We start from the raw sequence: 15,256 nt of genomic DNA, 5'->3' as shown, positions 1-15,256 counted from the left end.
TACTTAATTGTGAATGGACGTTAAAACTGTTGTATGGTATGGCCATATGGAGTGTGTTCACCTAAACATCCAAAGAATTTGAACTAGAGGAACAGACGTCAATTCTCAAACAGATAACTGTCTAAATTCCCAGAAAGTTGTATCCAGTTCTTTATGTCTGGATTAAGTTGTCATGCCTTTTATTAGTCAAAATGGAAGTATACAGTTACATCAAATAGCCTGTGCTTATTAGACAATATCCAAAGGCAATACACAATATCATCTTTGTACTGTTTCTGTTGTTACAGTTCACTATTGTAGCTTTGTATTTAATTTTTGTTAAAATATGTTAAAATGTTAAACAAAAACTATTTTGGAAGTATGAAATGCTGCACCAACCACCATATCTGTTACAGACAAAAGCGAAGGATGGTTATGCTCAGTTTGGCACAACTATTCCTTCATCAAAGTGTACGGGGAGCCCGCCCCTGCAGGCAAGGACAATTTTTCTGGTGGTGGCGCTGCCCTTGTAGTCACAGGGATGCACAGATGGATTGCCTTTGTTCTTGCAGGTTGTGACACATAATAGAAAGGTTTCTTATATGCAAATACATAGACTTCTTAATTCATATTGTCGGCGGGAGGCTGCGTGAGTGTCTAAACTGTGTACAGCAAAACCTGTATTGAGTGTTGGAAATATTTTGAATGTACTGGGTTCAGAAAAAGAGAAATGTTCAGCATGTAATCATGCAATGTTATTACACAAATTCAAAAACAATAGGCCAATCTAATATTAGGTTTTCCCAATCTTGCTTTTGATATGAGGTTTTTCTTGGCCATGTAAAGCACATCTCATTAAATATATTGTTTGTCGGTACAGGTCTTGCATTTTACTTGACGAAAAGAGTAAACATGTGTTCAAAATGCTGCTGTTAGATTTTGTTTTAGAATGTATCTCTTTTTATTTTTGATTTGATGTGATGACAGATATTCTACTTTACAGAGCATTCTGGGGCAATTCTGAGGAAAGTAAGGCATTTATTGCTAACACTTATTTGAACTTACTTAATTGTGAATGGACGTTAAAACTGTTGTATGGTATGGCCATATGGAGTGTGTTCACCTAAACATCCAAAGAATTTGAACTAGAGGAACAGACGTCAATTCTCAAACAGATAACTGTCTAAATTCCCAGAAAGTTGTATCCAGTTCTTTATGTCTGGATTAAGTTGTCATGCCTTTTATTAGTCAAAATGGAAGTATACAGTTACATCAAATAGCCTGTGCTTTCTAGACAATATCCAAAGGCAATACACAATATCATCTTTGTACTGTTTCTGTTGTTACAGTTCACTATTGTAGCTTTGTATTTAATTTTTGTTAAAATATGTTAAAATGTTAAACAAAAACTATTTTGGAAGTATGAAATGCTGCACCAACCACCATATCTGTTACAGACCAAAGCGAAGGATGGTTATGCTCAGTTTGTCACAACTATTCCTTCATCATAGTGTGCGGGGAGCCCGCCCCTGCAGGCAAGGACAATTTTTCTGGTGATGGCGCTGCCCTTGTAGTCACAGGGATGCACAGATGGATTGCCTTTGTCCTATGTGTCACAGGTTGTGACACATAATAGAAAGGTTTCGTATATGCAAATACATAGACTTCTTAATTCAGATTGTCGGCGAGAGGCTGGGTGAGTGTCTAAACTGTGTACAGCAAAATCTGTATTGAGTGTTGGAAATATTTTGAATGTACTGGGTTCAGAAAAAGAGAAATGTTCAGCATGTAATCATGCAATGTTATTACACAAATTCAAAAACAATAGGCCCATCTAATATTAGGTTTTCCCAATCTTGCTTTTGATATGACGTTTTCCTTGGCCATGTAAAGCACATCTCATTAAATATATTGTTTGTCGGTACAGGTCTTGCATTTTACTTGACGAAAAGAGTAAACATGTGTTCAATATTCTGCTGTTAGATTTTGTTTTAGAATGTACCTCTTTTTATGTTTGATTTGATGTGATGACAGATATTCTACTTTACAGAGCATTCTGGGGCAATTCTGAGGAAAGTAAGACATTTATTGCTAACACTTATTTGAACTTACTTAATTGTAAATGGACGTTAAAACAGTGGTATGGTATGGCCATATGGAGTGTGTTCACCTAAATATCCAAAGAATTTGAACTAGAGGAACAGACGTCAATTCTCAAACAGATAACTGTCTAAATTCCCAGAAAGTTGTATCCAGTTCTTTATGTCTGGATTAAGTTGTCATGCCTTTTATTAGTCAAAATGGAAGTATACAGTTACATCAAATAGCCTGTGCTTTCTAGACAATATCCAAAGGCAATACACAATATCTCCTTTGTACTGTTTCTGTTGTTACAGTTCACTATTGTATCTTTGTATTCAATTTTTGTTAAAATGTGTTAAAATTTTAAAAAAAACTATTTTGGAAGTATGAATTGCTGCACCAACCACCATATCTATTACAGACAAAAGCGAAGGATGGTTATGCTCAGTTTGGCACAACTATTCCTTCATCAAAGTGTACGGGGAGCCCGCCCCTGCAGGAAATGACAATTTTTCTGGTGGTGGCGCTGCCCTTGTAGTCACAGGGATGCACAGATGGATTGCCTTTGTTCTTGCAGGTTGTGACACTGAAAGGCTGAAGACTTACTCTCAGTTCCTTGCTACCTTTATAAGGTGTACCAGCTTTGTCGCAGATGGCTTGCATTTGTGTCTTGGTGGCATGGGAAAAGGAGTTGGTTTCTTTGCATTTCGTCTTTGGAGAATCCTGGTTAGTCATACACCTCAGGTGCATCATTTTATTGCAATAGTCACTACCAGAAGTCTTTGGATTGTCATAATGTTGTCTAAGGAACTGTTGGTAAGCATTCTCTCCGGCAGGTGGTTTGCAGTGTTGGTAGGCACAAGTGACAGAAGCCACCACCAGTAGCAGGACCGGTACGTGTAGTGGTATCAGAGACATGTCAGTGACAGATAACCTGGATCTAACACTAAAAAGAGGGGAGAAGCAACATTAGCAATGTTATACACCCCATTCATTAAAAATAGGCATTTCATAATTTCAAAATCAGTCAGTCTGCTAGCATGGTCAAAAATATTTGCATTAGCCAGTCTAAAATAATGTGTGAATATTTAATTGAGGCACATCAAAGCAACTGATCGTTCCTAAAAAATGGTGGAGAAACGTTCACCTACTGTATTTGATCATATTTATTTTCGTTGTCTCAGTTTAAATTGTCACTTACATCTTTATGCTCTATGCCATCAAGCGCAGACCTCAAGATGTTGGCCACATGCTTAACTTGCAAACTGGTGAGTGTCTTTCAGAAGGCATGAGAAAATATATGAACTTAACATTTGGAACTTCGCAGCTTATTCACAAGCCCCTTGCACTGCCAGTACATCACTTTTTATGACGCTCTGACAGCGCAGAGTGCAGAAGCATATCTACAAACCCAAGAAAAGCCACTGTGTGTGACTTTTCATGGCCTCGTAGATATGGTGTAAGGCAACGCAGCGCAAGTTGCTGCATTGCTTTACACTGCATCAGGGAGGAGTTCCCTGAACATTGTGGTGGGTGTTCCTCTGCAACACCCATGGGTTATAACGCATGCCCAGATTTACAAGGATCTGTAAAGTTGGTAATGGATCAAAACTGTATGCCTTCCCAAAGCAGGTGTAACAAGGAGAAATATTTGTATTGCTTTTCATTTGTTCCTCTTTCTATGTGTGCTTCATTCTGCAGCACACAAAGAAAGAGGAAAACGCCCCTATTGATTGTTTTTATGCAGGAAGATGTCCCTTCCTGCACAAAAATATACTGCCTACACCGCAGGCACCTTTGGATAATGACAAAAGGGTGCCTTCATTGATGCTAGACAGCCAATTGTGTGCTGGCATTGGGGAAAGGACAGGAATGCGCTATACTGCTATAAATTCAGAGCATTCCTGCCTTTCCATTTTGATGCAGGGCAGCTCAGCAAGAAGACTTGCCATGCTGCCCTATGTCAAAAACAAGTAAATAAGTCCATGATTTTTTAAAGGACAGTTCTCAGCATAAGTCGTGACTAAGTAATGAATATATTTTCCCTCCAAGATTGTTTGTGGCAAAGAAAGAATCATCTTGCCTGCTGCACTTAGGATTCTTCAAAAGAAGACTTTAGATTTTATCACATATGTTGCTTCAGTGGCTGATCATCATCATCATCATCATCATTATCATCATCATCATCAGTGTTATTTAATAAAGGAAGATTGCACTTAAAATACATATGTGGAGTGGGCGAGAAGTCTGTGTCCTCACAACATGTTTTTTAAATCATAACTTGGATGCATAATGAACTGTGTGCACTCTTCACTTACATCCAGAAACTTTATGAGCTGTACCTAAATGTTATATTCGAATCAGAGCGACATATTCTTGGATGCAACATGACTATGCTTTATAATCCTAAAAAAAAGGTAAATCATTTCCTCCCTGTGGAGCCATTTTTTAGGATCTTCCAAGTACTTTGACTATGTAATTTTACCCTGTTCACTTGGTTGCAGTAATAAAGAGCATAGACTTTGTGTTCTGTAGGTAATCCTTTGCAAGTGCCAGTATAACCTAAAGAGCGGGGTACACATCAAAGTCTCTTTTTTCTCCACTTCTTTTTATTTGTTGGGAGGGTGTTGGGAGGGTGCAACTCGTAGCTTAGATAAAAGGACAGGAGTCTTAATAAGATTTACTTTCCCATCATTGGTCTCTAGGCAGAGTGTGGGGTTGATGGTAAGTTATTTGCTAAGGGAGCACTTTGTGGGGTCCTGCAGCCTATCAAGTAATTTTGCAGGCAAAGTTGTTTCCCGTTCACAGGGAAACAGGTTGCTGTCAGTCCCAGGACACAAACGAACCTCCAGAATAACCTCTTAAGCGCTGCGCCTATACCAGCGGCCGACGGCACCACTACCTCGGGAGTGCTGCCGTCGGCCGTTGGACGTTCCAACTGCACCTGCGCAATAGAACGTTCAGCACTGGAACTGGACGTTCCAAAGCAGCTAAGGTGTTAATATGCTTATTGGACCCTTAAAAATGCAAATATTGGACATTGTCTCCGAATGGATAGATAATGCAGATTATTCACTATTGTTGTTTCCAGTCTTCCTCTTCCTTGCCACAGCCTTTAGATCTCTCCCACTGTCTTGTAATTATGCCTTGTCACCCAGTATATATCTTTTCCAATATAACAATATAACAGAGTAGTGTCGATGGCCACTCCTTAGTTATACTTAGGATTTCTAGGTATAGCAATTCCTCTGAATTTCGGTCGCTAATAACTTTGTGCCCATTTGATGAATAACCACAAAACCTTGCAGACCTATTCCTCTTTCAACATTGGCTGAGTATGAAATGTTTCGCATAAATCAATCAAGGGGGTGCAAAAAAAAATGAGGGACCCAAAAAGCTTATGAGCACAAATGTATTTCCTACAGAATTTTTACTCACATGTAGCATGAAAATGACTGGACGTATTTGAACGAAATTTGGTTGGATTACACAATATGGAGTGCAGATGATCCTTTTGGGTATTACAGGTAAACAGGGTAAGTATGTTTGAGTTAGAAGACATTTTAACTTAGTTATAAGTGCTTTCACAATACTTTCATAAAATTTGACAGTATTTTGCAGAAGTACCACGGTGCATTCTGATGACAAGTCATTATGTGTCTGGCTAATGACTACACAACAAAACCAATGGACACTCTTCAAAGAGTGGAACTAGAGGCTTAGGGCCTCAAGGATGAGCCAGACTCCAAAGCCTATTTCAGAAACAAGGCCACCTGAGTTTTGACTAGGTTCGATGGTTTCTTATTATTTTCTCTTTGTCTGTTTAGTCACACTTTGACACACACATCAAGTTTGATGGGATGCCTTCATACACCTGCCTGACAGGTGTGTGAGGAGATCTTGTCAAACTTTATGTGTGTGTCAAAGAGTGACTCGATTGTCATGTCCTTTAGGCTAGTCCTGTCATGTATACCCCTATTTACATACATTGTCCCATACACACAACAGTAACAGTTCTGAACAGGTGACCTTTTACCTAGTAGCTTGCTCTTGCCTCTTCACTCAGGCTCCTAGTATGCTATCATAATCCCTGTACCTGACGTACATAAACATGTCCTCAGCAACAGAATAATTATTCTGTATAAAGGTCACCACTTTTTTTTATCTTTGCCCAACAGCCCGTTGTGTATGATCGCACATTTTGGAACAAATATTTATGATTGTTTTCAAAACATATCAATTCTACAAGAAACCCGGAGTGACCTCTCTAGTATATAAGAACCTTATGTCCCCCTTCAAATTCGAGGAGAATTCCTTCCATGGTGACACGAGGTCCTGCATGCTGAATCTTTGACATGCAGTGGTATGACATCCCTTGGGGGGTGTCATCCTCGAAGAAGAGACGCGGTCCTTTGTTCTCTACCATTAATAAAGTGTTAATAGGTAATGACCGATAATAAAACCTAATACTTACCTATATCAAAGGCCATTGCCCAGAATGCAGTGAAAAGCAGAAAGCAGCCAAACTCTGCTAAAAACTGCATGACTGCCTTTTACCTTTGGTAAACACAGCCATTAGCCCACTATATACTGACTTCTCATCTGCATGTACAGTATACCACAAACGTACAGCAGGAAACCACGGCACACTATATAACAGATTTCTTTTACAATTATAGCTTTAAAAATTTTCACAAATACTACCAATAATGAACATTTATACCTCATAGTGTATATTACTGGCACATCTCTAATACGCACACTGGTATGCAGTCTCTGAGATTAGATAATGGAAACAGTATGTACATGAGTTGCCACCGCCTTCTGAGTTGGGAAGAGGAGAAAACCTCTTTTTATGTATATCCCTCATCAACTAGGAAACAAATTGTCTTACTGCTGGGTGGAAAGAAATGTGTGGTCATACAGATTCCAAAACTTTCCATCACAGAAATGTGAGAGTTTTTTTTATTTTAGTGAAAGTTTGAGGTTTGCAAGACAGTTTGGGTACATTTAAATTTAATTTAAATCCTGTTAAGATCCATGCAAATCACCCCACTCTCGATTCTCCCAGGTGTCTAGTTTTCAAAAGTTTGCTAAATTTCCCTAGGTGCCGGCCAAGCTAGACCTCAACATTCCCACATGCACCCTTTTCAACAAAAAGGTCAGCTTTCAGTGAAAAAATGGGACGCATCCATGGTGAGTTTTGCAACGTTTCCACTCACGGGCACAATGCCTCCCCACACAAGTGAGATACCATTTTTATTCGAATATGTGTGGAAGCACAGAATAGTAGAACATTTTTAATGTTATTACCAATTGGATTTGACAGCATTTGTGCCTTTCAAATATAAGCCAATGTGTAAGAAAGAAGACATCCTGAAAAATGTTCTCTAAATCATATGCTGGTACGGTTTTCCACAAATTCAGAGATGTACAAATAACCACTGCCCCTAAACTCCATATCTTGTGCCCATTTCCGAAATTGATAGGTTTCCTTGATACCGATTTTTCATTCTACATGTTTCACAATATGAATTGTCTACACTCAGTACACAATGAAATACTGTTGTATGGTGCAGTACAGTTGTTGGCTCTGGTACCTTGGGTTCTTAGAGAACCTACAAACCCTATATATCCCAGCAACCAGAAGGGTCTAGTGGACGTAATGGAATATTGCTTTTGTAAATCACTTATTTTAACAAAAATTTACAGATGAAAACATTGTCACAATTGGCCATTTTTATCTTTTCACTTTTAATACCTCTTCACATAAATAGTTATTTTCATTGGTAACATCTCGAGGGATCTATACCTATGACCCATGCTGCATTGAAATTCGTTATACTTTTCAGAAATCTAAAGTTTTTTTAGATCACCTAGGGATTTCACGCTAGTTTTCACCACAAATTGGGAAGAATTGGCTATCTCTTTGAAAAATGGCAAATCGTGGTAAAAAAATAGTTTTTTCTTTGAGTGGTGCATTTTCTTGTAAGCTGGGAAGATGGTAAATTGAGCACAGAAACCTGTTCATTGATGCTATTTTTAGGGGTAAAACAGACACTTGTATCCAGAGCACGTGTTTGCTATTTACCTCCAACAACTCAAAATATAGCTATATTTTGCCTATAATCCCAGTCTCCTCCAGGGAAAGCCACAAACCCTGAGTTCCTTTAGAATCCACAGGATGTTGGGAAAAAGGACACAAATTTGGCATGGACACCTTATGTGGGGAAAATGTTGTGCAGACCTAACCATGAATTATGAACTACCCCAAATAGCCAAAAATGGGCACAGCACTGGTGTGGGAGGGTGGGGGATGGGGGGTTAGGCAGGCCCTGCAGTTAAGAGGGCAAGTTGGGTTTGTATATAAAGAATACATTATGTTTTCCTAACTATAATTTCACATATGAATTGTTTGCATTTTTAAGGAAAAATGTATTTCAAATCATAGTGTTGTGTGCCATTTATTTGATTGTTGTACAGTGTAGTGAGTGCCATAAAGTTATGTTGAGTGGACTACTGTAGAGTGGAGAGGAGGTGCATATTGTGGAGTAATGTATTGTATAGTGGAGTGGCTTGGTGTGGTGTGGTATACAGTGAACTGGAGTATTGTACAGTGTAGTGTCATGTTTTACAGTCGAGTGGTGCGTCGTATAGTACAGTTAAGGGTATCGTTGATTGTAATGTTGTCGAGTGGAGTCCACTTGCATAGCGTTGAGTAAAGTGTCATAGAATGGCTTAGAGTGGAGTAGAGTGTTGTAGAGTGCAGTTTATGGGGCAAACAGTGTAGTACAGTGTTGTACAGTGGCACAGAGTGCAATAGAGTCTTGCAAAGTGTAGTTTTTATACAGTACTATAGAGAGTTGTAGAGTGGAGCAGCATACATTGTAGTGTTGCAAGTGGTGTACAGTTAGCTAAACTGACGTACAGTGTAGTAGAGTGGAGTGGAATAGAGTAGAGTGGACTAAAGTGTCATGTAGTGGAGTGGCATCTCGTATAATTCAGTGCTGTGGTGTGTAGAACAATGTAGCATACAGTAAAGTGTCATAGAGTGGAGTGACATGTTGCACAGTGGAGCAGTATGCCATGTTGCAGAGTGGGTGACACTTTTGTAGAGTAAAGAATAGTGTAGTAGCATAGAGTGGTATACAGTGATGTATATTGTAGTCAGGTAGAGTTGACTAGAGTGTGGTACAGTGTGCTACAGTGGGGTGGTAACATGTGCTATAGAGCGTAGTGGCATACAGTGCAGTTGAGTGGAGTGTAGTACAATAGAGTTTGGTAGAGTGGAAAAACATACAGTAGAGTGGCATAGAGTGGAGTTGAATACAGTGAAATAGCATAGAGTGCAGTGGCAAAAAGTAGAGTGGGCTAAAGTGGAGTGGTGTTGAATAGAGTGAAGTGCCTTTCAGTGCAATAGCACGTCGTGGATTGGTGTAGAGTGGAGTGGTATAGAGTGGAGTGGCCTAGAGTGGAATAGCGTATAGTGGAGATGCATACAGTGAAGTGGGATACAGTAGAGTAGCATAGAGTGGAATAGTGTTGAGTTGAGTTGCGTAGACTGGAGCTACGTACAGTAGAATAGTGCAGAGTAGAGTAATGTAGAATGGAATAGCATATGGTGGAGTGTTGTCCAGTGATGTTCCATAAAATAGAATAGTGTAGCATGGATTGGCATATAGTGAGGTGGCATACAGTAATGTTACACATTATTGAGAGTAAAGGCGCATACAGTGGAGAGGCATAAAGTGCAGTGGTCGGGAGTAGAGTGTTTTTTAATGGACAGTCATAGACTCGAGTGACGTTCAGTGGACTGGACTGGAGTACAGTGGAACATGTACAATGGAGTAGGGTGTAGTGGAATGACATAGAGTAGAATAGCATACAGTGGAATAGTGTAAATTAGAAAGGGGTAGAGTGGAGTGGCGTAGAGTGGAGAGGCATACAGTGGAGTAGCATAGAGTGGAGTGGTGTACATTTGGGGAAGTGTGCACGGGAAAGTGGTAGAGTGGAGTGGCGTAGAGTCAAGAGGCGTACTTTGGAGAAGCATAGAGTGGAGTGAGGTACAGTGGAGTAGCATACATTTAAGTGGCACACAGTGGAGTGAGGTACATTGTAGTGGTGCACAGTGGAAAAGCATAGAATGGAGTTACGTTGACTGGAGGGGTGTAAAGTGTAGTGGCATAAAAATGGAGGGTTGTAGAGTGAAACTCCTTAGAACAGAGTCTTGTACAGTGAAGTGTGGTATAGTCTAGTGATGGAGACTGTAGTGGCATACTGCCTAAAAGTGTACTGTCGCGAGGCATAGAGTAGAGTGTTGTCGAGAGGATAGGTGTACAGTGGAATAACATAGAGTGAAGTAGCATAGAGTGGAGTAGAATAGAATGAAGCGGCTTACAGTTGACTAGCATACACTACAGTAGAATAATGTTGAGTGTACTGTTGTTCAGTTTAGTCAGGTAGAGTGAAGGAGCATATGGTGGAAATGTATACCTTAGAGTGGCGTAGAGTGGAGTGTTGTTCAATGGAATAGTGTGGAGTGTAGTAGCATAGGGTGGAGTGGAGTGGAGTTCAGTGGCACAGAGTGGAGTGGCATACAAAGGAGTTGAGTACAGTGTAATAGTGAAGAGTGGATTGTCGTATAATGGAGTGATGTATAGTGGAGTAGCGAAAAGTGAAGTGGTGTACATTGGAGTTGCGCACAGCAGAATAGGCTTAGGAGGAGTAGCATTAAGTGGAGGGGCATAAGGTAGAGTGGTGTAAACTCGATTTGTATAGAGTTGAGTGGTGTAGAGTGTAATAGGGTTTAGTGGAGAAGGATAGAGTCAAACGCAGAGTGGGGAAGGGTGGAGTAGCCTAAAGTGGATTAGCATAGAGTGGAGTGACGTAGAGTGGAGTTGTGCGATATGTAAATGGTAATTATTGGTAGTATGTGTGAATAGTGTAAGTAGTGTTAAACTTATGAGTTGTAAAATACTTAAATATATAATGTGCCACAGTATTTTGTGGTAATTTAACCTTACCCTACATGCAGATGAGAAGGCCATATGCAGTTGGCTTATGGCTGTGTTTACCAAACATAAAAGGCAGCCTTGTCATTTTAACTGTACTTTGGCTTTGATCTGCAATCTATGTTTCACACCATTCTGGCATAGGGTCTTAAATGAAGGTAAGTAGTAGGTTTTATTGTTGTTTCCTTTCTATTAACACATTATTAAATTAGTAATAGGTAGAGAAATGTGTTTATACTTTTTCTAAAGATTCTCCCAGCAATTTAGGGAGAACCGTTATTTTTATTTTTTTAAGTAGTGCCGTAATTCATAGATATTATGGCGGTACTCTGTAGACTTGAATATGTTAAAAATCGGGAGTACACTGTAGTACACTATATTTGTAAAATATATTTTAGTAAAGTGTATTTTAAAATATTCATTATATTTTTTTGTAATTGTACTGCAGTACTCCCAAGGAAGTATTGTGGTATGCTGTACATTTAAAAAATATTTATATAGAAACTTGTAAATGATATTCCCTACCTATTACCACTTTAAACAAGAGGTATTATGTGAGGAAAAAATATCAAAGCTAAAACTCACTTATACCTAAGGGTGTCATGCAGACGTCCTTTGAAGTGGACCCAACAATTTTATGGTTGCCTCTAACTTTTGTAAAGCCTGTCATTAGCCAATCACCTAATGCCTTGCCATTGCTATGTACTACAGTACTTGTACAAACAACTGAGACATTTCACAGAAGTACCCTGGCTACAGTTATCACTAACTTTAAATGCCTTATAATGGAAAAAAATACTTGTCTGTAACACCAAAAAGGATTATCTGCACTCCATGATCTGCAATCCTGGCAAATGTCATGGAAATCCGCCATTGCTTTGAACGCGAGTACAAGTCAATGGAAAAATGCAGTGGTGCCCAAATGTGTTTTGGGGCCGCCCTTTTATCTTTGCTCCTCTTTGACCAATCACTAAAAAACCTCCCACTGTCTGCCTATGTAGAAAAAGAAATAGGTCTGGGAAGTTTCATAGAGATTTGTGAAATGGTTGCATAGTTATTAATGGTGAAAAATTGGAGGAAGACCCTTTTCTTTTAATGAAAGTAACGGCCAAGGGAATGGGGTCTCTGGGGCCTTTTTAATGCTCGGGAGGTGGGCCTGTGGCCCCTTTCTCTTCCCCTTCTACTTCTCCTTATATTTATTGCTTGATACCATGAGATGGAGTCCCTGGGGTCTAAGTAGGCCTAAGAGAGGCTGGAGCATGTGGCTCTGCACTTTATTGTATTACTCAGCCACTGGGTCTATTGGCCCAACATTGGCTCAGGGAGGGGGATGCAGACCCTTATCCCTTCATTAATATACATTACCCTGCAGGGCCCATAATGGGCTGGGACAGGAGCCTCTCTCATGCCCCATTACCTAAAAATAAGTGCAGCTGCCATTTTTTGTGCTTTTGCCACGATACTCTGCCGGAGTCTCATGGGATCATGGCAAAAAACACTGTTCTTCCCACCAAAGGGCCTAGGGGGGCAAAGTATCCCTATCCTGCCCCCTTATGATATTGTATGCATAGTATGTCCTGGAGTCCTGTAATGGCAGCCAGCAACATTTTTCTCATTTTGATGGCATCCTGTCAGAGTACTCACTGGAATCTGACTCGCATGGGGGAGAGATGGCCCAACGGAAAAGTGCCAGATATACAAATTGTTTTGAACCATCGTTTCTTAAAAATTACTGAAAGAATTTAAACCAAAACATAAAAAAAGCACAATCTGCCCACCAAGATCTAGCTTCCTGCCAATTTTGGTGTAATTCCATGCAGAAGATCTTGCGGTAGCGCTGGTTAAAGAAATCTAAGGGAAATGCATGGAGAAATTTGCTTTTGGGACCCCTCCCTTTTTCCTTGCCATTGCTGAAGTGAATTTGAACTAGTAATAGTTAGGACCAAAGTTTCCATTGGAAAAGTGCTTTTGTTTTGCCAAACACTTTAGTGTCACCTCACGAATCTCCACAAAATTGTTGCAAAACTTCCCCTTTTTGGTTCAGCTGCTGAAGTGAATGTTTCTGGGTGACCCGTGGAGCAACGGCTGAGAAAAAACAGGGGTTCCAAAATGCATTTTCCCCATGTTGAGTGTATAGGGATTTTTTATTTTTTTTAACACGACTACAGCCCCAACTGCTGAACTGAATTACGACAAATTTGGCAGAAAGCTAAATGCTGGTCCAAAAAGCGTGCTTTTTGTGATTTGATGTAAATCCATTTAGTAGTTTTTCAGATATCAATCTTTAAAAAATATTGATGTCTGGGGACGTGATTCCTGGCACTGGACTTTTGAATCCCACTAAAATTTGATTGACTGCCAACACTTCACCAGGAATTTTTGTAAAAATTAAGCGCAGGCTACTGCGCATGCTTTAAATTAACCTCCGGGTGAGACAGGTCCCAGGTGCATATGCTAATTATAGGGCTTATCAAAGCCACATGGATTGCCACCTTCCCGGGGATATTTTCATTATGAATGTGGGTGGGCTCATTGGACCCGAATGCAGGTCTGGGGGCCGCCACCTCCCCGGTGCTATTTCTTATTAGGTGATGGGGGCCTTGCGGACAATGCTACTCACTCTCAATGTACCCATTTGTCAGCCACTGCATCTGTTTAATAAAATGTGCTTTTTTAGAATTCAGTAAACGTCAATAGCATGAGGAATGAGGGTGAATCCATTACTCACAGCGTTAAATTGAGACCCTAACTGGTATGAGATAAAAATGTAACATTTTGCAACAGATAAAGACTGACAATCCTGCCATTTAGGCACATCTCTGCTGCTCTGTTGTACCAGCTAGCTTCTACTGCTTTGTGTTGTTGTGCCTGTCTAATTCTGTTGCTTTGCTGTGCCCATCCATGTCTTTTTTAATTGTCTGAATTTTCCAGTATTCCTGATGGGCAGATACTCAGGACCAGATGCAACTGCAGCAAGAATTTCGTACAATCAGAATCCTCAAACACAACATTCAAAAAGGAGATTTGAAAAACCAAGTAAGAAGGAAAGCAAACAAGATGACTATCACCAGATTCATACCACTTTCAATTAAGGATCAAGCAACATCAATAACTTTATTTCCAAACCTTGTGAAAGTGGATAACATTATAATGAGGAAAATGTCCCCTTGTTAACCAGCCTGAAGTACAACCTGTTTTTCCATCCGCAAAAACATTGGGCTATGTACATAGCCTATTTAGCGAGTCGTAATGTTTTTTTTTGTAATGCTTTGTGACAGCAATAAACACTTGCAGTTACCACCTACTTCAAGAAGGTGTTAATGCATTTGCAAATGGGAAGGGGTCCCCGTCTGCAAATGCATGCAAAATAATTTTTTAAGGGCAGACAGTGGTCCCAAGGACCACTGCCTTCCCTTGAAAAAATGAAACGAAAACGTTTCATTTTAAAAATATTTTTGCATTTACAAAAAAAAGCTGAGTCTGCTGAGCCAGCAGGCCACCATCCCTGGGAGGGCTAGTACTCACAATGGGCATGCAATTTGCGACCCCTTGGGAATAGTAAAACAATGCGAACACAATGTTGTACATTTCATTTAGCAACTCGCAATTTGCGACTCGCAATGTGTCGCAAATTGCAAGGCGCTAAATGAAAGGGCACACAAATTGCAAGGCGCTAAATGAAAGGGTCTTACATCTGGCCCTTGGTCATCGCAATGCGCGAGACACTAGCACCAGGCTGCAACCATCAGTAGGCTTTTATAAGAGTGGGAATTGTACAGGTTGCAAGAACAGAGGTACAGTAGAGAGTACAGGCTACCCAGAGTAAAGAAGAAAACATATAAACTGCTCTTCTGCGTTTAAATTTTACGTCGTCCAGTGCCCATCTGATTTTTTTGATATTTTTTTGATATTGGTGGCGCTATTTGTTCCATGTGGAAATGTGTGCTTGAACACATGAGCAACATAGGAAATAAGACCCAACTTATCCAGTTACTGAGAATTCAACTCTGAAGGTGCACATGTCTTCAGCACTGACAGGGTCCTGATGAGTCAGAGATGTCCCACATGTGATACCAATCAGGAGGCTAGAGCCAACCTACACCATCCCCCTGGGCACCAAACATATGCTAGGTCACATGGTTTACGTCACTGGACTTCTCTGTGCACCTCCATTTTTTCAGTAT

The 15,256-nt window shown here is 40.1% G+C and overlaps 1 protein-coding gene across 2 annotated transcripts in view; it reads right to left on the bottom strand.

The window, feature by feature from the left end:
- Positions 1–954: 954 nt before the first annotated feature.
- Positions 955–15,256, bottom strand: part of LOC147700700 (ribonuclease-like) — a 50,490-nt gene continuing 36,188 nt past the window's right edge. For both annotated transcript variants that reach the window (XM_086929729.1, XM_086929731.1), the window contains exon 2: positions 955–3,007. In XM_086929729.1, the coding sequence (XP_086785855.1) occupies positions 2,506–2,979 (474 nt within the window). In that variant the 5' untranslated portion in view covers positions 2,980–3,007 and the 3' untranslated portion in view covers positions 955–2,505. The remainder of the gene's footprint in view (positions 3,008–15,256) is intronic.

This window comes from Lissotriton vulgaris, chromosome 7, assembly GCF_964263255.1.
Source record: "Lissotriton vulgaris chromosome 7, aLisVul1.2, whole genome shotgun sequence".
Lineage (NCBI taxonomy): Eukaryota > Metazoa > Chordata > Amphibia > Caudata > Salamandridae > Lissotriton > Lissotriton vulgaris.
The sequence above is the reverse complement of the archived record's forward strand: the minus strand, read 5'-3'. Positions and strand labels throughout refer to the sequence as shown.